The sequence below is a fragment of the Aotus nancymaae genome, unplaced genomic scaffold (assembly GCF_030222135.1).
Source record: "Aotus nancymaae isolate 86718 unplaced genomic scaffold, 86718_ANA_hifiasm-v0.15.2.pri h1tg000020l, whole genome shotgun sequence".
Taxonomy (NCBI): domain Eukaryota; kingdom Metazoa; phylum Chordata; class Mammalia; order Primates; family Aotidae; genus Aotus; species Aotus nancymaae.
Window position 1 is genome coordinate 66,337,886 of NW_026988432.1, and position 22,843 is coordinate 66,360,728.

At 38.1% G+C, this 22,843-nt stretch overlaps 1 protein-coding gene across 3 annotated transcripts in view; it reads left to right on the top strand.

The window, feature by feature from the left end:
• The first annotated feature begins 344 nt into the window (after nucleotides 1-344).
• The window catches only part of VAPA (VAMP associated protein A), a 44,668-nt gene continuing 22,169 nt past the window's right edge, over nucleotides 345-22,843 (top strand). The window contains exons 1-2 of one of the 3 annotated variants that reach the window (XM_012446855.2): nucleotides 345-622; nucleotides 19,309-19,461. In XM_012446855.2, the coding sequence (XP_012302278.1) occupies nucleotides 544-622; nucleotides 19,309-19,461 (232 nt within the window). In that variant the 5' untranslated portion in view covers nucleotides 345-543. Of the gene's footprint in view, nucleotides 623-14,680; nucleotides 14,736-19,308; nucleotides 19,462-22,843 lie in introns of those variants that run through there. The other 2 variants (XM_012446853.2, XM_012446854.3) reach the window with 2 other exon arrangements.

Sequence of the window (22,843 nt, forward strand, 5' to 3'; positions counted from 1 at the left end):
AAGACCTTGATGCGCTGCCAGAGCAGGTTCCCTAGTTTCGTACTCGTAGCTCGACGTGACAAGGACTGCGCCTCCAGTCCTGCGGCTGCGCATCACGTCGGTCCCGCGGGCCTTTGCCCCGCCTCCTTCCACACCCGTTCCCTTGACAGCTGGGCTGGGCTTGGAGCCGCGGCGAGCCCCGAGCGCGCAGGCGCAGTAGCCCGGCGCCGCGTTAGGCAGGCCTGGAGGGCGGGACGAGCGCGAGGGGCTCTCGGCCGCCGGGGCGCGCACGTAGGAAACGCAGAGACCGTCACGTGGGGCGCCGAAGATCGCAGTGCGCGTGGCCGCGGAGACTGGTGTGGGGTTGAGTCAGTTGTGAGACCCGGAGCTGTTGACCCAGCGGGTGGCCCACCGAACCCGCCACACAGCGGCAGGCGTCAGGGCTCGGAAGCGGCGAGCCTGGCCCCGTTCTAGAGCTCGACCGAGCGGGCATCGTCGTTGTTCCCCGCCCCCAGCCAACAAACCGTCGCCGCGGGCGCGCCCCCGCTCTGCGCTGTCTCTCCGATGGCGTCCGCCTCCGGGGCCATGGCGAAGCACGAGCAGATCTTGGTCCTCGACCCGCCCACAGACCTCAAATTCAAAGGTAGGCAGGATGGGGACACCCCCGGGTGGGGTGGGGCACGCGGACGGCTGGCGGCGGCGGAGGGCGCGGAGGGCACGTCGGCGGCCCCGGCCCGAGGGAGCGCCCCCTCCCCCACGCTCCGGCGCCTGCCCTTTCCCGGCTGCTGTCTCGCCGCCGTCTCGGCCAGCCTGCCCCGCGCTCAGGCTGGCTTCTTTCCCTCTCGCCCGCTCGCGCTGCAGTGCGCGCGCCGGCCCGGGCAAGGCGGAGGGGAACCGGGCCTTGGCGCCGCCGCCGCCGCCATCTTGCGGTCCCGCGGGGGCGCCTCCCGGGTGTCCGGTCCCGCCCGTGCCGCCGTCGGCCGGGGCCCGCGTCCTTGGCTCCCGAGGCCGACGGCGTGCTTCGGTGGGGCGTGGGCGGGTGAGCACCCGCGGGCGTGGGCTTGGGGCTTTGGCGGGGAGTGGGCTCTGGAGGTGGCGCAGGCTGTGTCCGTCTCCGGTTCCCGCAGTTAGCGGCGCAGGGAGGTGAGGGCGCGGCGCGGGACCCCTCCGGAGTGAGAGCGGTCCCCCAGCCCCGGCCGCGGCCCGGGGAGAGTTGGGTGCAGCTGGCCTAGGGCTCCGCGGAGGGCGTCGCTCCTCACTTTTCCGCCCTGTTTAGAACTCGGCTGTCAGGTGTAGGGCGCGTTGGGGAGGCGGAGGAGCTCGGGAGGTGCCTTGCGAGGGCTGCCCGGTGCTGTTGGCACGGTTCCAAGCGCGTGCGGGCAGGAGCGGTGCGTCAGCCGCGAACGCAGAGTTGTAGGTTCATAGTAGCGGAGCTTCCTGCCTTCTACGACATTTCAGTGTGCCACCCGCGTGCTTGCTCTTATTTAGTCCTTCAGTTGAGCTCCTCTGCTGAGAAGCCTTCAGTGCGTGTGACTTTTTTGCCTTTACATTTGCGGTTTCCTACAGACCCTGAGAAGGCTGATAAGGTGTATGTCACCCAGCTCTGGAACTTTGTAGATTTATTTTGTAGCACTGCCGGTGATAAGTTTTTAGTCTGACTTGGTGATACCGGAAGAATCCCAGGGGCTGTTTGATCCGTTTGCTTGCCAATATGTAGTGTACTTTAGGAAAGAGAGTTAGAAACTGGACAGGTTTTAATTTTTTTCTTGTAGTTAAGGGATACTGAAAGAGTGTGAACATCTAATAGAAAGTAGGTTCCTTCCTATCTTTAGTTAAGTGTAAAGTGAGTCCCCTTTTGGAAGTCAGTGTCTTGTATTTCAGTTGTTGAATGAGAACAATTTTTGTGATTTTGTGAGGTGTATAGCAATTCTAGTGCTAAAAGAAACAGTGAAATCCTTTATTGTTGAGAAAACTACATTGTTTTCCACAGGAAAAACTTTAGTTTTAGGAATTTAAAATATATTCTGAAATTACGAGATTAATATTGGATAACTGCATTGCAAGTTTTTTAGTGCATTTACAAATTTCTTTTTTTTTTCTTTCATTTTTCTTTTTTTTAATAAAGACGGAGTTTCACCATGTTGGTCAGGCTGGTCTTGAACTCCCGACCTCAGGTGATCCGCCCGCCTTGGCCTCCAAAGTGCTTGGATTACAGGCGTAAGCCACCACTCTCGCCCTATTGAATAGAAATGGGAGTGAGCTACTTGTTGCATAAGGATTTGGTTTTAAGATAAGGTGCAGTGAATGTATTTTATTGCAAGTTTATGTATGTTGTGTGATTTTACATAATTTTAGCTGGGGGAAAACCTTTGAGGAATCATGAAATGTCCTAACTCAGCCATTATCTTGAGATAGTTTAATGTAAACCTCTATGATGTGTGTGTGTGTGTGTGTGTGTGTGTGTGTGTGTTTTAGTATTTCGTTTTTATCTTTTGACTGGCTGTGTTTACAGTGAACATTTCCTCTACTGGATAACTGTATAAATTGCCGTTAGGTGCTTACAAGCCTTTACAACCAGTTTTAGGCCACGAAATGTCCACAGAGTTTGAAGGTTTCTCCTTGGGGAAGTTGTTATGTTGCTTTAGTAAGAGACTAATAATAGTGGAGAAGCAGGTTTAAAAAAACAACCAAAAACCCTACACAGTGACTTATTCATATATTTCCTTCTTTGGGGGTATTGGAGAATTATAGCTATGATTATGGAACACATTGTTCTTGTGTTGCCAGTACAAATGATAAGACTAGTAAGGGAAAAAGGAAAGGTGTACAGACGGTGTAAGAGAGACAAAACCCTCTCTGAGGAAAGAAGCCCTTTTTCTACTTGCCCTATCCATCCCTCCCTTAGGAAACCTTTAAGGAAAAGGCTTGTTTTTCATTTCAGGGAAGGTTTAGGCCAAGAGAGTGGTTGAGTAAACACACTCTTGTGAGAGAATGCCTGGTTCTTAAATGCCCAATAGTTTGTTGTGTGTTTCAGTTTAAAGATGGAGATAATGGGGAGGATTGGGAGGTCACATTTGGTGTTTGATTCCTTAATATTATTGTTTTAGTCAAAGGTAAATTGTTTGCTTTGATGGAAACCTTTGTATATGTCCAGCACAACACTGAGGAGACTCATTTAGAATCTACAGTCTACTTGTGCTTTATGATTAAAAAAATAATTTGACTTATCCTGAATTACTAAAAACTTTATTTTTAAGTGAAGGACTTTTAAAAGATAGTTTTTCAGAATTCTTTGTCATCTTCTAGTAGGTTTATTTTAGTTATTTTGATTCTGGTTTGAGATGATTTCTCCAGGAGTGACTCAGGTGATCATTCTGAAATTGGATGGTTTTTCTTTTATATACCTAACGCAATCATCTTGAAGATGAATTAACAGCATTTTGCACAATTTTGCAGAAGCAGATAACTAGTTCAGTACATTTTTCTACATAGCTCAGTGTTGTAAAAAAAAATTTGTTTTATACAATTTTTAACAGACAAAAGTGCATTTATGATGTAATGAATTCTGAAGTAGATATCTTGTGTTAGTAAAGAAAAAGAAGTAGACATTGCTTTACTTCAAATTCTGTTGTTTAAACCTGGGAAGTAATTTTACCTAGATTTCAGATTTGAAGCTTGGTATTTTATGTGAAAAATTATTTTTTTGTCTTTAAAATTTTTTACATGATAAAATTCCGTTATAACGTATTACACAACATTTTATTTTTCCTACCTATTAGCAGTTTTGTTTTGTTGTGTTTCGAGATGGAGTCTTGTTCTGTTGCTCAGGCTAGAGTGCAGTGGCTTGATCTTGACTCACTGCAGCCTCTGGCTGGCTCCCAGGTTCAAGCAATTCTCCTGCCTTAGCCTCCAGAGTAGCTGGAACTACAGGCGGTCACCACCACGCCCGGGTAATTTTGAGTTTTCAGTAGAGATGGGATTTCACCATCCTGGGCAGGCTGCTCTCCAACTCCTGACCTCAGGTGATCCACGTGCCTCGGCCTCTCAAAGTGCTGGGATTACAGGCGTGAGCCATCGCGCCTGGCTCCTATTAGCACTTTTGGAGGAAAGTTTGAAGAAGAAGAAAGTTTGTAAAATGCTAAATAAATGTCATATATATTCTTAAGGATCAGAGAGAGAGGAAAGTAAGCCAAAACCCTTGTGGTGAACATGTGCCCCATTACAATAACACATCAACAAAGAAAATTAAGCTCTGTAGGGATCAAGGGATGTCAACATCACCTACTGCATCTTTGGATAGAAGCGCATCACTGAGAAGCAGCACGGGGGGAAAATAGAGAATACTCCTCCACTGGATGGATATTTAGCACATTTTTAGGTGTTCCCAGTTAGCTCTTTATGTTTCCCAATGGCTATACCCAGCGCCTGGGGAATGCCCCCAACTCCTCTAAAAACATGAATGTGATCTTTAATCATTATTACTCCATTCCTTAAGAGTTTTGAAGTAGCTCTCAATTGCTCACATAATAAAAGTCAGTTTTTTTTTCAGTAGGGCATATGATCTCTTACATGATGTGCCACTTCCTATTATAACACCTGTGAATCTATACACATCCATACTTTCTTCCGTGGGAGAGAAAAACCCTGCTCATACCCAAGCTGCTTTGTTCCTGTTTTTGCTGGCTAAGGTAAAATTCCTTATGACTCAGACCATGTTCCATGAGATGTTTTCCCACAGGTTTTCAATCACTGACTTCATTGTTTTAGCATATAAATACACCAGAGTCTTTAAAAACAAATAAGCAGACATGTACTTCGTTGACCATAACTCCTTCTAGTATGTGTGTCTCCCTGTCCTTCATTTCCTTTGCATTTAGACTTTTTGGAAAAATAGTCCATATTCACTGTTTTTCCAGTTAGTTCTTCACCTTTTTTTCTCTCCTTAGTCCATGGTATCTTTATCCTCACTACTTACTGCTAACTTAATCATCTCCACTTTTTATCTCACATGACTTCTCCGTGGCACTTGACATTACTGACAGTTTCTCTAAAAAACTCAGTTCTTTTGGTTTCTGTAACACCACTGTCGTCTAATTTTCTTTGCTCAATTTATTGTCTTTATTTGTGGCATATTTCTCAAATGCTCATGTTTCTGAGATTCTGATTTTGTTTCATTTATCTCACTCTGAACTTTCTTTGTTCAATTTCGTTGTTTTGAGGCTTTCTTATCTCCCTTGCTCTCTTCGGGTATTGACACACCCCCAAATCTGTTTTATTTCATACTTCACAGTCAAGAGCACATATTCTAACAACTTACTATTTAGATTTGAATGTTCCACAGATATTCTAAAGTCAACGTATCTCAAATTAGTTTTTTATTGCCCAAGCCTACTCTTCTTCCCATATTTTTTTTTATTTTTTGAGTTGGGGTCTCGCTCTTGCTCAACCTGGAGTGCAGTAGCATGCACATTCTTGACTCACTTGCAGCCATTGACCTGGGCTTAAGTGATCCTCCTAAATAGCTAGGACTATACGTACATGCTACCACACCCAGCTGATTTTTATTTTTGTACATATAGGGTCTTGCTGTGTTGCCCACGTTTGTCTTGAACTCCTGACCTCGAGTGATTCTCCCTCCTTGGCCTCCTAAATGCTGAGATTACAGGCCTGAGTCATCGTACTTGGCTTTATTTTTATTTTTCAGTGGCATCATGATTATTCACACTAGAAACAATATGCACATCTAATAATTAAAATCTGTACTTCTATTTTTGACATAATCCCTTTGACTATCCTCTTTAATGCATTTCTACTTCTAAATTCATTAATTTTTAAAATCACTCAATTATGGATCTAATATGATTATATTTGAGTATCTGCTACATGTCAGGTATGATGAATAAATATTGGAACTACAGTTGTGAGTAAAACACAAGCCATGTTTTCATGGGGCAGTTCTAACAAGAGAGAGAGTTACTGATCAAATAATCAGAAGAATAAAATGTACCTCTGAAGAGGCATGTAGTGCCATGAGAATGTAAAATAAGGGTCTTTGATCAGAATGTCTCAGTTGAACTAAGATACCAAAAATGAGTAAAAGTTATCCTGGTAAAGAAGAAAGGAAAATGCATGTTGAGAGATCCTGTAGGAAGAGGGACTTTGAAACATTTACCATACTGAAAGAGGTCGGTACGGCAGTGGTAAAAATAGCCAAGATGAATGTAGTGCTGGTTTAGTAGGTCAAGTTAGGGAATTTGTTTTTATCCTAAGTCACTAGGGTTTTTAAGTGAGGGGAGGAGCAGTAAGGGTGGAGGGAATGAAGTAACATCACATTTGCATTAAAAAATAATTCTGATAGCAATGTAAAATGATTTTAGAGGGGAGAAAGAGCTGAATTAGATGGCTGCAGCAGTCCTGGCAAGTGTTGACCCCTTGGACTGGGGTCATGGTGTTGGAGGTGATGAAAAGTTAGGTCAAACCAGTAAGACTTGGTGGTCTCTATGTGCAATGAGAGAAAAGGGTATGAATTTCTCTGAGATTTCTGCTTACATAACTGGGGAAATGGTGGTACTGTTTGTTGAACTAAGAAACAGTGGATGTCTGGATGAGGATCAAATGCATCTTATTTATTTGGGGGTGTGTGTGAGAGGTGTAGGAGGAAGATCAAGATTTCATTGGGTATCGTAGATATGTTTAGGTCTTTCAGGTTATTAACAAGAAGGTAGATTTGTTTATATGGGTGTTTTACTCAAGGAAAGGTCTGGGCTTTGGATAATTTCCTTACTTTGGGTGATTACCTATTTGTATTTACTAGTCAGCAGGCGTTTCCTTTTCTTTTCTTTTTTCTTTTTTTTTTCTTCTTGAGATGGTGTCACTCTGTCACCCAGGCTGGAGTGTGCAGTAGTCCTATCTAGGCTCACTACAACCTCCACCTCCTGAGTTTAAGCAGTTCTCCTGCCTCAGCCTCCCAAGTAGCTGGGATTACAGGTGTACATCACCATGCCTGGCTAATTTTTGTGTTTTTAGTAGAGACCGGGTTTCGCCATGTTGGCCAGGCTGGTCTTGAACTCCTGACCTCAGGTGATCCACCCACCTTTGCCTCCCAAAGTGCATTACAGGTGTGAGCCACTACGCCCAGGCTTTTTTTCTTTACTGTCAGCTCTTTAGCCTGCCTTCCACATTGCTGCTAGAACTACACTTTGGAAAAAGGAGGCTGTTACCGTTAGTCCCTTGGTTAAATAACTCTGAATGTTTTCTCATTATGTATTTGAAAAATCCAAAATCCACTGCCTAACTCTCCAGCCTCAGTGTCTACTCTTTTTCTTCTGTCCGTAACCTTGGCTATATGAAGCCATATTCCCAAACACTGCAGGCCACTGAAATGCTTTGCACAGGCTCTGCTCAGAATATTGTCCTCCCTTATGCCTGTCAGGCAGTCTCTTCCTTCCAGAAACATCAGTCAGAATCATCAGTCCGAATCATCAGTCCAAGCCTTTATGCCGCTTTTGAAGCTTGTGCTTACTTGTAATAACAGTACTTCTATATTAGATAGTAACTATGCTTATATATTCTCCTCTCCCAACTATACTGTGAACAGTGACTATATACCTGTTCTCTTACGTTTGTGTCTGTGGTAACAAGATCTGGCATCATAAAATGACTGCCTAGTAAGTGTTGATTGAATAAATAAGACTCAGATGATTTCTCCAGTAATTTTCATTTTTAGTCTTGGATCTTCTCTCAGTTGGAGTTTTCATCTGCCTTTGGAGATAATAGTGTTTTGAAAACTTTGTACTTCCAGTGAAGCAGTGGTGGGGTATTTTGTAAAGAGCTGACTAACCCTAAAGGTAGGTTGTTTCATGTTTGTGCTTTTTTCATATGTAAAGTGAGAGGTAGGACTGGGGGATTTCTTTGGTGTTCTGTCTTTAAAAGTTTGTGTGAATGTATGTCAGTTGAGTACGGAAAATGCTATTATTTTTCTGTGACATGGAAAAATGTATATAAAGAATAGGGAAAACTTGATGTAATTCTTCAGATTTTGGCAGTTTTTGATAGTGTAATGTTGGTTTACTGTACTTTCAACCCTTTAAAAAATTTTATTGTGTGTATTTAAGGTGTACATACAACAGGATGTTATGGGGTACATATAGGTAGTAAAATGATTACTATAGTGAAGCAAATTGACATATCCATCATCTCAGCATAGTTTCTTTTTATCTTTTTACTGACCATTTAGTGAAATCTTACTTGCCTTTCAGAAATGGAAGTTAATATAGGATGGATCTTGCTTTCTTTTGATCATAAAAAAGTTAGTTTTGGAAGAAAATTAAATGTAAGAGAGGACTGTTACTTGCAAATGCTTGTTTACTAGTTTATTTTTGTAACTGAAACATGACTTAATACATTTTAAACGTTTAAAACTTTCAAACATTCACGAGCACCTTATATGAACCTCAGTATGCCTTAATTTAGTAAATTAAATTTAAATGTACATTTAATGATTTACATTTTACCATAATCATACTTGTTAATATATTTTTGTTTACCTCCGTGTGTGTGTGTGTGTGTGTGTGTGTGTGTGTGTGTTGGCAACTGTCTCGCTCTGACACTGGACTGAAGTGCAGTGGTGCTATCATAACTCATTGCAGCCTTGAACTCCAGGGCCCAAGCGATCCTTCCGAGTAGCTGTGACTACAAGTGCACACCACTGTGCCTGTCTGATTATTATATATTTTGTTTTTTTGAAGAGACCATCTTGCTGTGTTGCCCAGGCTGATCTTGAATTTCTGGTCTCAAGCAATCCTCTTGCCTCAGTCTCCCAAATAGCTGAAATTACAGGCATGAGTCACCATACCTGGCTTGCCTCAGCATTTAAAAAAAAAAAAATCCTGGATGATAGCATAACATTTCATCCCTAGATATTTAAGTTTGCATTTCTAATCAGAAAAGGACATTTTCTTTGTGTAATCATGATACCATTAACACTTGAAAAAATTAACAGTGATTCTTTAATATCCTCTAATATTTAGTCTATTGAAATTTCCCCACTTGTATTCCTGTTTTGGGTCTGTGCATTGCATTTGAGTGTCATGTATCTAAGTTGTCTTAACCTTAAAACAGTAATTCCTTCCACCTTTATAAAAATCATGACATTGACTTGTTGAAAAGATCATATCAGTTGTGTAGTAGAATGTCCCATATTCTAAGTATGTCTGATATGTATTTCCCATAAATTGGAGTTAGATTTAAGGGCTTGATTAGATTCAGTTTCATCTTTTTTGGTAAAAATACTTCATAGGTGGTATTCTGTCGCATCAGGTGTAGGTAGTGTCTGGTTGTTCCACTTGTGATGTTACCTTGGTTGGTGGTGACAGCTTATCCCTTCATTGAAAAGTTGCATAGATATGAGCCTGTTTATGGTAATGTATGGATGATAAAAACATTGGAAAAAAATACTAGTGTTCTTCAGCTCTACTTCAGGATTAGAGAGTTTTTTGTTTTTATATTTATACTTTTCTGTATTTTCCACAATTTTTTTTTTTTTTTTTTTTTTTTTTTTTTGTGACGGAGTCTTGCTTTGTTACCCAGGCTGGAGCGCTGCGGCAGGATCTTGGCGCGCTGCGGCAGGATCTTGGCTCACTGCAACCTCTGCCTCCCGGGTTCAAGTGATTTTCTTGCCTCAGCCTCCGGAGTAGCTGGGACTACAGGCGTGCGCCACTACACCCAGCTAATTTTTGTATTTTTAGTAGAGACGGGGTTTCACCATGGCGGTCAGGATGGTCTTGACCTCGTGGTCCACCCGACTCAGCCTCCCAAAGTGCTGGGATTACAGGCGTGAGCTACAGCGTCGGGCCATTTTCCAAGATTTCTATAAGGAATGTGCAGTGCTTTTTATTATAAAAGAACTTAAAAGAATTTATTACACTTGATTGATACCTTTGGGAGATTAGATCAAAGGTTTCATTTGTCCTCCTTGTATAATTTTTTATTAAGAACAAGCATTTTTACAGTCTGAAGTCTTCAAGTAAGGAAAGGTATATAAAGATGAATAGAAAATAAATCTAATGTTTATAATCATCCAATAACAGTTCACAAATTAAGGTTTAGCTGGAAATAGGTCTAATTTAGAACTGCCCTGTTACAGTTAAATTATAACTGTATACAAATGTGGTGTTTCCACTTTTCTTATTGTTGGCATTAGTTGATAGTCCTTTGTGAGAAATATGGTAGATTTGTTTAGGAAGAGTTACTTCTCTGAGAATGGTAAGCATTCTCAATGGCATAGGAAATCAAGTATACCTGGTGTCACAGGAAGAGGCTGTTTATAATCTAGATTCAAGGCCAGCCAACATATATGCTGGTGACTGACCAGCCAAATTTTGATGCCTCACCTTGAAACATAACTATAGATGGATGGTTATAGGTTTTAGACCTTCAAGGTCAAATGGACTGGGAGACAAAACAGTGGCTGATTTGCAGGCAGAAACAACTTGAGAGAAAGAAGGCAGAGAAATGTAAGCAAAGAAGTCTTGTGATCCCAGGAATTAGTTTCTCTTGAATGCAGCCTATTCCTATGATGCCAGTTATACTTCATTTCCTGTGCCATTGAATTGCTTACATCTTTTATAATAGATTCTTCAGTATGGTTTTTTTTTTTTAAATAACAAAATATTCTTTGCTTAAATGAGATTGGATTTGATAATTTCTGGACATTTATAACATTCTGTAACATTTCACTTTATAAAAATAAATTATTCTGTAATTATTATCCTGTAATACATATTTTACTTTGTAATTGTTATTCTGTAGCACATATTTCACTTTATAAAAACAGTCTAAACTGGTGTCTTAAATGTTTGTGAAAGAAACCTTCACATCATTTTTCTTGACTTAATGCATTATTAATATACCATAGCCTGCTTAGCTGCTTTTCTCTGGTATTTGGGATGTTCTTTATAACTAGTTATCATGAATGTTTGATACTGTTCTCAAAATTCGGATTTAAAGGAGTAGTTTACATATCTTTCAGCCTTTTAAGAAAGTGATTAGGTTGAATTATCATTAAAAAGTAGAGATGTTAATTAAAAAAGAATTACTGCTATGAGAGGACTTTTAAAAGTATGTTTGTAGTATAACTTGACAAATTTCTTATGGGCCCATGTTTTGATAGCTCTTTTATAGCTGAATGTTTCATGTATGTGTGTGTATGTGTAAAGTATATATGAATATATAATTTTATTTTAATTCTTGAATAATCTGATGTGGAGTGACTGTCATACTTTTAAGATACAGGGTGTGTTTAAATCATAGTGTGCTGTGTGCTGCCTGTTTAGTTTTTCCTGTGAAAAAATTTTACTTTCCAAATAAAGCCTGTAGGGCAAGAATCTCTTGGTCTTGCTTTGTGAGTACTGTTCCCACTGAGAAAAACCCCACTAACAACAGATCCTCAAAAAATCTGTGGTTCTGAGTCTTTTCAGTTTTTTCTTCCAGGATTTTACAAATAAGAGGATTTATAAGCAAATTAAGCTACTATGGGTACATGTTTAAAAGTCCCTTCTGATATAATCAATGCTAAATGTAGAACATGGAAAAAGTATAGATATTATAAAGCAAATAAAAATACTAAATCTTACAAAATAACCACTGTTAAGATTTTGATAAACTTCTTTTTATAACTTTGCTGTGTATAACTATATATATTAATATCTTGTATCTTTTTAGTTAAGATTATTGTGATCATTTTCTCATGTTATAAATATTTTTTCCCTAGCAAGAACTTTAGATCTAAATAATAATAAAAGTTTATTTCAGGTTCTCTGAAAATGTGCATTGTTTTCTGTTTCTTCACATCCTACCTATCTAGAGTCCCAAAAATTCAACTTTAGATGTGGACCACTCATTTCTATTTTAATAAAGATATTAAATTATTAATAAGTAGCATGCACTAATTTCACATGGATTCTTGAACACTAACATTGTTCTTGTACAAATAGTGTATGTATGTGTACATCTTATTCTTCTTTGGCAGTTTAGAGTGGAAGGACATAAAATTGGTATAAAAATGTTGCAAATCAAAGTGTTCCACTTCTGTGTTAAGACTATTTATTTTCTCTGCCTTGTTTTCAAGATTATGTCACCAGGATTGTTTAAGGTCAGAGTGAGCAGTGTATGCATCAGAATGCCTTAAAACGCACTCCTCCTAAAATGTTTAAGGTAGTTTTTAAAAAATAAAATGTTAATAAAGCTGTGATGGTTTAGGATTGAATTATCTCCCATCTTTACCATAGGGTAGAAGACTTTTTTAAGGTAGTAAGTATGTTAATCATAATGTCACATGATTTTAGAGCTGAGAGAAGCCTTAGAGATCATTTTGCCTACCAATTCTAAAATGGAGGTTAGACTGGGATAGAGAGGTGAAGTGATTTACCCGAGGTCAATCACCTAGGTAATGGTTTTAGCTGTTAAGCCACTAATTGAACATACTACATTATGCTTTTTTTTTTTAAAGTCATAGTATAACATCAGTAACAGAAATGAGTGTCTCCCTTCCTCCAGAAGGCTGCCAAAAGAATGAAAAGAAGTGTTTTCACTTTTTATTTGGGTACCTGTTTATGTAAAGGTGATGGATATTTACCTATATGAGCAGACTACATTGTATGAAAATGGTGTAAAAGAAGTAAAAGACATGATCTCTTGCTGTTAGTAACTTTCAGACTGTAACTTTAGGCTCCCAGAGTGGGAATACTGGTTTACAAAAAATGATTACATTGACTATATTAAGTGGATTTTGGAGAGTTTTCATGATCTATTCTAAAACTGTTTGTTGATTGTATAATAATATGGATAAGCAGGGACAGTGAGGTAGTTTCAGTAAATAAAGCTCTTAGAGGCTTAAATAAAATAGTGCAGTCTTTTTCATTAATTGCAGGATCCATAGTTTTTTGATTTCACTTTAGTGAAATCTTATAAAGAGATGTTTTAGTACTTGAATGACTGAATCTTTTAAAATAGAACTAAGAATCATTTTCTTTCCCAGAAAGTAGTACCCTATTTGTACAACAATATTTATACAATACTATTTATTCACTACCTACTATGCCAGGCATTGTGTTAGTTACTGGGGATACAGCAGCTAACGAAACAAAGTCCTAGTCTTCATAGAGCTTACATCAAGTCTAATATGTCAGTGTGTTGGAAATAAATGTAAAGTAAGGGTAAATGAATTCAAGTGGCATCATTTAAAAACTTTGTAATAAGAATGTTTTAGGGCTTTCTTGGATGTAAAATGTAAAATATTTTTTGAGTGCTTGGTACTTATTTTGGGAAATGTTCAGTGTTGGCCTATGTGACCAAGAGAAGTAACAATATCCATTTAAAAATTTTTTTCATATATTGCTAATTTGACTGCACTTTCATGCTTTATTGCTTCAGAAGTCTACCTGGAATGCTTATGAATTAGAAAATAAATACCGCTAGGTTATACGTCAAAATTTATGAACGTTCAGGCCCTAGAGTCAGACCTGGTTCGACTTCTCACTTTCATTGCTCTGAGTTATATGACCTTGGACTAGTGTTCACCTTCTGGGTTGAATCATCTATAAACTTGGTATACTATTACAATATAATGAAAGTGTCTACTTCATGGACTTATGAGGGTTAAATAACATAGTTCATACAAAGTTATTGGTACATGAGTGTCCAATAAATGCTAGGCTGTTGCCATAGTAGATATCCTGTGTACTATATAGTATTAATATGTTTCATATATACGATTAGCATGACATAACAGATATTCCGCAGCATAACCCTTATGTAACTGGGAAATGGTTTAATCAGTGATACAACTTAGTTAATTAGCTAAAACCTTTTGAAAACATTGAAGGTACTTATCACTTGCATAGTTCTGGCTACCTTGTTTGTGTATTTGAGCAGAGCATCCAGCTTTCCTTATTGCTTTGCTCTGCACAGTCAAAAATTTACAAAGACTTTGTCAAGAACTATGAAGGGACTGAAAATTTAGCCTGCTGCAGTTTGTAGATGTTGGTAGAAGACATGAGATTTCCCAAGTTAGACAATGGACCTAATTCATGGCATTGCAAGTGGAATGGGGTTCATACTTGTTTTGGTTTTCCTTGCCCTCCTCAAGTTCCATGGAGGTGACAGAGGAGTTCAGGTGGATGCTACTCACATACTGAATCTTTAATAGTGGGCTACACAGAAACCTACCTGACCTTTGTTATAGAAGAAGACCTTATCTTTGTTGTATTGGCCAGTGAACACACCTGCCCCTCTCCTCAGAATGTAGGTGTTGTCTTCTAAGATAGTTCACTATTTAATACATCCTTGAAAAGATAGTCTGGTAAAAACCCCAGGACTTCTCCTTGCAAGGTGTGCAGAAATGATAGCGGTCCATAGAGAATTGTCTCTCAAACACACCTCTGAGTAGCTAGCCTAAATGGGTGTCACAGACTTCATAAATTAATGTTCATGTACCTTGCCTGTTTATTCTTAAGCTACATTTTAGAAGTGTTTTCTGAAAAGCCCTGTGCGATATACTACTGCTTATCCTGTATTAAAACTGTATTCTCTTAACAGAAAACAAATACTGAAGTTAATAATATGCATACTGAGGTGTTCAGGAGTGACCTACTCATGTGTTCAGCTTACTTTGATGTGCATCAAAAATTAAGTGGATGGCTGAACAGAACAGATAGATATGCTGCAAAGTAAATACAGCAAAATATTGATTGTAGAATGTGAGTGATGAGTGTATGTGTTTATAATTATCTCAATGTCTGTGTCAAATTTTTCATAATAAAATGTTGGAATAGCTAGCTGTTGCCCTCCTCCACAGTTGATTCACTTTTCAGCTGAACTCATCTTGGCATTTCAAGATAACTTTGTTATCAGTAGTTCACATCAAAATATGGATGAATGATAACAGTTTTTAAACAGAGTGGGTTTTTTTTTTTTTTTTGTAGCTCTTCTTAGCTTACTCTGGGGTTCCTTTTAAGATTGGATGGTTTGGAGAATAAAAGTCCCGCTATTTAAAAGGAAGGCATTGTTCTGAATGGTTGAATTATATATATATGGACTGACTAAAAAGGGTATTTTATGCTGGAAAAATGTTTTTAGGCAAAGGAGGCAGGCCAGTCTCACTTGACTACCTTCTGGGTGAGCTGCCTTAAAATTTTCTAATATTTTTGACATCTAGGTTCTAAGATTTTTTAAAACTTAGGTTCAGACTTTTTAACTCAGAGGCCACATTTGTATATGTTACATTTCTGTTTGATTGTAAGAATTTGGGACTAGGAGTAGGATTTTGGCTTAATGGCAGTGACCGCTGTAGAGGAGTTGCAACAGAATACTTAGTGGCAGGAAAATGGTAGCGCTTCCAAAGAACAACCACCACATAATTGAAAGGTAGAAGTATTTTAATTTTAGAATTTTTCAATGTAAGAGTGCAAATAAATGTAACTTGTATGCAGTTTTATTTTTAATATGGGACAGTTCATTATAAACAGTGACTTCTCTAACCTAAGTTTGTATTAATACTTTTGATTAAAATGGACTAGTTCAAAAATTGTTTACTAAATGTTAAAGTAAGCATTTATATTGGGTAAATGATAGGATTTCCCTCGTTTATAGAGATTAAGTTTTAGAAATCCTTGAAACATGAATATTTGTTTACTACATAAATTGCATCAGATGTTCACTTTGTTGTCAAAACTGCTTTTCACTTTTTTTTTTTTTTTCAGTTTTTCAAGGTTGTGTCAAGGATCAGTTTTTTAAAAACAGTTTTTTCGTTTTGCATAAAGAAAAGATATATACAGTTCAAGGAATTAACAAAAAGTAAATACTCATATAATCACCTCCAAGGTGAGAAATAGAACTTGGCCAGCATTCAGCAAAGCTCTCCTTGTCCCCTTTCCCGACTACTTCCACTGCAAGGTTAACCATTATCCTGACTTTTATGGTAGCCACTTGTTTCTCTCTCTCTCTCTTTTTTTTTTCATTATAATTATTATACTTTTTTTTAAATTGTACTTTAGGTTCTGGGGTACATGTGCAGATCATGCAGGATTGTTGCATGGGTACATAATGGTTTAATCACCTAAGCATTACCAAAGGATACATTTTCAATTACTAAAGCAGGAGATTATTGGTTTAATTCAGGGGTTCTTAACTCTAACTTCATACCTCATTTTTATATTTTGTAATGCTCTCGTTACTATCCTGAAATGAAATTCGTATCCAGAATGACAAACGTAATTAAAAAATTTAAAATATATTTGTCCTAACTATAACATAAGAAAAAAAAGTAATTTTATAATGGCATACTCATTTTAAGTGTAAATGGGCATGACTACACTAGAAGACATAATGAAGTAGTCAGATACTTGTACCCTGCTTAAGTTTGTAGGTACAGTAGGCAGATGTTTGTACCTACTTAAGATGAATACGTTTGGATTTAAGAGAAATAAGACAAGAGTATCTGAATAGTGCTGACAGTTTTTCTTAACATTGATAAAAGGGTAAAATAAGAATATTTATGCATATAGGTAGATCAATGTGAATGTCTCACCTGCAGATGCCTGCTAATTGTGTTGTATTGGTGATTCAGGTATTATGAGTGGCATTGCTGTTGGTAGAATAATCTTCTGTAATGGCGAACTTACCTTTTAACATTCTGAAGAAAAGAGTACACATTTTTCCTGTTCACATAATAGATGAATACTTGGAAAAGAGGGTTTTCACCAATAATTTGTGGAGGCATATTTGAAAATTTGATGCAATGGGAACATAATACTTCATTGTATGGGTCTGCATTGCAGAATGTCTGCTGTCCTGTTTCCTGCCCCCACTCCCACCTCCCACCTCCTACTCCCCACCCCCCTACCCCAGTGGTACCACCCAATCATAATGCCTAATGAAAATACCTTGTAAGGGGCAGTACCACCTAAAGGGTTATGTTTGTAGCACTTTCAGTAAGGTGTATATATATAACTTCACTTTTCTGAATATCTTAAGATTTCATCAGGCCTTTTAAATCAGCTGAACCCAGCTCTCCAACTCATTTTACCTCCCACAAAAGTCATTATAAAATTTTTGTGAATATTTACCTATGTATGTTTTTCTGATGCAGGATATGGCTTTCATCAGGTTCTTTAAGGATTCTGTAACTCACAAAAGTAGACCAGATATTTCTTCCTATGACCTGTTTTAGCTATTAAATCTGGTTATTCCTTTGCTAATGGTCATCAGTACTTGCTAATTTTCCATTTTAAACTAGGAGAGGAGCTCAGATTCTGAACTGTCTGCTGGGAGCAACCCTCATTGAGCGGCTTGGTTAGAGGGATACAATGTAGCAGAAAAATCTCAAATTCGTTTGTTAGGTGGGTTTATTATAGGTAATTCTACATTTTACTCACAAGGGTAAAAAGTCTAGTTAAGAATTTTGTTTTGAATTGGTGGGGTTTATTTTGATACATTATCATCGTCTTTTGGTAATATATATTTTTATGTATAGAAAGCCCACAGTCTGTATTGACAGTTTATAATCCCTGCTGGGCAATATCATGAAATGTGAATGAATACTGTTTCAGAATTCATACAATTCTTACAGAGTTTGTTGATGAAAATTGACCGACAGTCATTTTAAAAATCAGTTTAAAAAAATTTACCTTAGTTTGAATAATTGATACTTTTTAAAATTGGGGAGAATTTAATAAAACATTTAAATACTAAAAACATAATTATGTTATGAAAATAAGTAATTCAAAATAATTATGGATTATTCACGTTTTGGATTAGGTTTGTGCAAAATTAAAATTTTGTCGCATTTCTTTTGTCATGTTACTAAGAAATTGGATCTTTAATCTGTGCTTGCTACTGTAAAGTCCTAGTCAAAATAGTTCTATAAAAATTTACATTTTCAAGTGTCTGTAGTACTTACGGGTTTGAGAATGTTAAGAAGTGGAATTTGTCTTTAAGACTCCTGGTTTTATCACTTCAGAACATATCTCCAGCCAACCATTTTGTGGATTCATGTGGTAAAATGGACACATTGGAGTTTTTCATCTTTGCTTTCAGACTAGTTTTCTGGTGGAGTTGTTAGATGCTTTTCAAAAAGAAAAAGCAAGCACCTGGGGTTGTAGAAGCAGCAAAAGGTGTATGTTGTAAATGGAATGATTAGCTTGACTGTATAATGAAACAAGCAGTTCAGAAGATCTGCTTTTTTTTTTTTTAAAAAAGAAATATGTAGACCTGTAAAAATGCTTTCTTTTCTATAACTGCTTCTCTGCCTTTATATGTTTTTTCTAATTTTCGCTGATTTCTGTCTCCTTCCTGTCATCCTAGTTCCAAATTTTTATTTCTTAGAAAATATTTTACTACTCAGAGACTTGAAGCATAGGATAAAATCATTTTACTTCAGGGCTTGAAATAAGCATCTTTTAATAACCTTGCCTTTGTAAAATTTTAAAAGACATGCTTATTCTTTAAGATTGAAATAAAGAAAAGACAGCATTTATAATAGTTTTCTTTGATTTCTGCCTCCTAGCTTTTTTTAAAAAAATATATAGCTTTAAAACAGATTGTTTTTAGAACCATTTAAAATTTACTTTTGGTATGGTTAGAACTGTGGTTATTGCTTCCAACTGTAACGTGTTTTTATCTTTTGCCTCCAAATTAACAGGTATTTTATTTTGTTGTCTAAATTAATCTGCATAAGTTTTCTTTAGGCTTTTCTTCAGCAAAATGGATCAGCCTTTTGGGTTCTTTGTTTTTATAATTTTATGTTGTTTGGATGCAGAATCGAAGCTTAAAAACTTTGTATCTAGAGCATATGGCATAATAAACACTTACTAAATATGTGAATGAATGAATGGGTTGAATAACCAACAAAATTGAGTTGAAGCAAAAGTACTGATGCCATAGGGTAGAGATTTTTGCAGTTGGCCCAGTAAAATAAAGATTGGCACTGGTTTGCAGACAACTGGGAAATTCTGATATTTTCAGCAATGTGGTAATATACTGTAAAAATACAGTTGTAGACTTCATAGATCAAAAGTTTCACAGTACTTTTTTTTTGATAGAAATCATGTTTACTGGAGAAATTTTGTGAAATATAAGGAATGAAGAAGAAAATACGACTTGTTTTTAAGTCTACCACCTGGAGAAAGGCAGTGTTAGTAGCCATTTGGGATATTTATGCCTGTAGATGTCAAAACATAATTAAAATTGAGATTATATACTTTTAGTTTTGAATCCGTTGTTGTTGAGAATCCAATTAAATTTTGTTTTCTCTTTAATTTTTAAACTTTACAGGCCCTTTCACAGATGTAGTCACTACAAATCTTAAATTGCGAAATCCATCGGATAGAAAAGTGTGTTTCAAAGTGAAGACTACAGCACCTCGCCGGTACTGTGTGAGACCCAACAGTGGAATTATTGACCCAGGGTCAACTGTTACTGTTTCAGGTAGCAAATCATGTTTTAAATTTATGTACATTTGAATTTCGACATTTTATGATTATGTTTTTGTTTAATAAGGTTTCATCTGGAGGGAGGGAAATAATTCTTGTGTTAGCCTACCTTTGCCTTTAAGGATGTCTTGTTACTGTACTATATGCAAGCTGTTTCAAAAAATTTCTCACACTCATCTTCTGTTTAAGGGGTGTGGTCAATTTATAAGAAATTACTGTGAATTATAAACTTTATATTTTTTTCAGCTCACCACTACCTTCTCTTTCTTTATTTTATCTTTGAAAAGTTACATCAAGTTTTCTGACTGGTTATTTTCCTTCAGATCTTGAGCATATTACATATTGCATGCAGCTATAGAAGTATCATAATTATTTTGCTTAAAAAGGTACAATGCCACTTTTTTGCCTACTATGTCAAATCAGATGAGTCTTTATACCTTTCATTGTAAATGTCAATAGTGTCCTGCTTGTGAAAACTTTATTTTTATTTTGCCACCCTCTTATGTGTTTATTTGTCAAAGAAGTATGGTTGACATATATGGATTGCTTACTCCTGCTGTGCAGTTGATACTGGTACCAGAGCTAATGCCCCCTAAAACTGCGTTTTTCTTTTCTCAGTCCCTCTGATTTCACTAATATAGCTGAGAAATAGGAAGCAAATATGAGAACATACATGGTTCTGTGTATTTTACTTCTGAGGGAACCTCTCAGGCTGCCCGCAGAGACCATTTACTCTTTGTTTATAGCAGTACTTCTCAACTCCAGCTATGTATTGTAATAACACAGGGAGCAGGAACACACATGGATTCATCTCTCCCAGATCGGAATCTCTGGGAGCATGGCTTAGAAATGTGTACATTTAAAAAAAAAAAAACCTGTGTGATCTTGCTAAGTAATCCTAAGATACTATAATAATTTTATGTCAGTTTTGAAGTCCACAGCAGAATTGGGTACAGAGAGTGAGAACCTAGGGTAGGCTTATTGAGAGTATTTAGAGGTGGAACTTGACTGCAAAGGCCATGAAGGACAGACCATAGTCAGAGTTCTTGGTGACACTAAATCTTCCCTCAGCAGGTATAGCCGAAAATCTCAAGAGCTAGGACAAAGATGTTTTAGTGAGTCTTGAGGTAAGGAGAGTAGGGAGGAGTGCTTTTCATGTTTCTTTGCTAAGTCTAATTCATCAGTTCCTGGGAAAGAGAGATGAGAAATAAGATAAAGGAAGGAATGCATGCACTTTGGATGTTGCTCTCTACTACATGTTTAAACCTTTAGCACAATTGGAAGAAGATAGAATTCTTTCTTTTTTTATTTTTATTTTTTGAGATGGAGTTTTGCTCTTGTTGCCCAGGCTGGAGTGCAATGGCACAATCTTGGCTCACTGCAACCTCTGCCTCCAGGGTTCAGGCAATTCTGCCTCCTAAGTAGCTGGGATTATAGGCATGTACCACCTTGCCTGGCTAATTTTGTATTTTTATTAGAGACAGGGTTTCTCCATGTTGGTCAGGCTGGTCTCAAAAACACCTGACCTCAGGTGATTAGCCAGCCCACCTTGGCCTCCCAAAGTGCTGAGATTAGAGGCGTGAGCCACTGCACTTGGCCTTTTCTTTCCTTCCTTCCTTCCTTCCCTTCCCCCCCTCCCTACCCCCCCTTCCCCCCTTCCCCTTCCCCCCCTTCCCCCCTTCCCCCCTTCCCCTTCCCCCCTTCCCCCCTTCCCCTTCCCCCCTTCCCCTTCCCCCCCTTCCCCCCTTCCCCTTCCCCTTCCCCTTCCCCTCCCCCTCCCCCTCCCCCTCCCCCTTCCCCTTCCCCTCCTCTTCCCTTTTCCCTTCCCTTTCCTTCCTTTTCCTTCTTTCTTTTCTTTTTTTCTTTTTGATGGTGTCTTGCTCTGTCACCCAGGCTGGAGTGCAGTATTGTGATCTTAGCTCACTACAACCTCTGCCTCCCGGGTTCAGGCAATTTTCTTGCCTCAGCCACTTGAGTAGCTGGGATTACAGGCGTGTGCCACCATGCCTGGCTCATTTTTGTATTTTTAATAGAGACAAGGTTTCACCATGTTGGCCAGGCTGGTCTCAAACTCCTGATCTCAAATGATCGGTACACCTTGGCCTCCCAAAGTGCTGGGATTACAGGTGTGAGCCACCGCACCTGGCCAGGTGATAGAATTATTTCAATCCACATGGCTAAAAATAGTTTATTGGTACAAACAGTTATATCTCTAGGAATCCGTGCAACTATGCAGAATGACTTTTTCTTTGAGGAACACCTAGATTGCTGGTTTCTGTGTATTTATATTTCTTGAAAATTACATATCAAGGCACTTTATCCCACAGAAACCTGACTTACTAAAACCTTCAGGTGAACTAGTTACTGATTACACAAGCATGCCCTTGGATTGGCCTACTCCAATTAGAATTTAGCTTTTTCAATTTTTAGTGTAGTGTATTTCCATTTACAGTCACTCATAGCTACGCAACTTCCAGCAACCTCTGATTAATTCTCTGTACTGGATGCTCATTTCTCTTTTTCCCGTGTTCCTTTAGCACTTTACTTTTTGAATTTGCTTCTTTAATTTGTCCACATTTTTACATATGTTTTCGAGATCGTCTTTGTCTTGTTACATGGTTTGCAACCTAAATTAGTGTAACTGCTATAAACTTAACCATGTGTAAATTTTCTTTTTATTCACAAATTTTCGGTTCATAGTGATTAGCTTGTAGTGATTGCTCAGTGAAGGTTGCTAATGGAATTTTATTTTGCTTAGGCTGTATTCTGAGGTGTTTTATCTTGTACATTTCCTGCTGCTGTGTATTGGACACCTTGAAAAAATTGTCTTAACCTTGATGTCAGTTAATGGACTTCTCAGACACACCTTATGAATAAGATTTTCTTATGTAATTGTTTTTTCTTGCATTTATTTACTTGTGTTTGTCTTTTTGAAAGTGTGGAGATACATGTTCGAAGTAATCTAATGTTGGGGAAGTAACTTCTATAATACCATATATATATTTTGTATAACTGTTGATTTATTCTTTAGTCTCTTATATTGGACTCATGTTACATAAATTTAGCATGACTTATAACCACATGGAACTTTGGAAAACTTAAAAGATGAGAAATTATAAATGCTTAAAAATTTTGAATGTTATTGAGACTATACAATAAATTTTAGAAATCAAGAGGTTATATGGTTTCCTTGTGTACTTCTGTTATTTTAGAAGATTTAAATCATAAACTGAAACATGTTATTTAAAAGACATTTTTGAAAAATCAATTATATTAAAACAATACATGGGCTGGGTGCTGCAGTTAATGCCTGTAATTCTAGTACTTTAGGAGGCTGAGGAGGGTGGTTCTCTTGAGTCCAGGAATTCGATACCAGC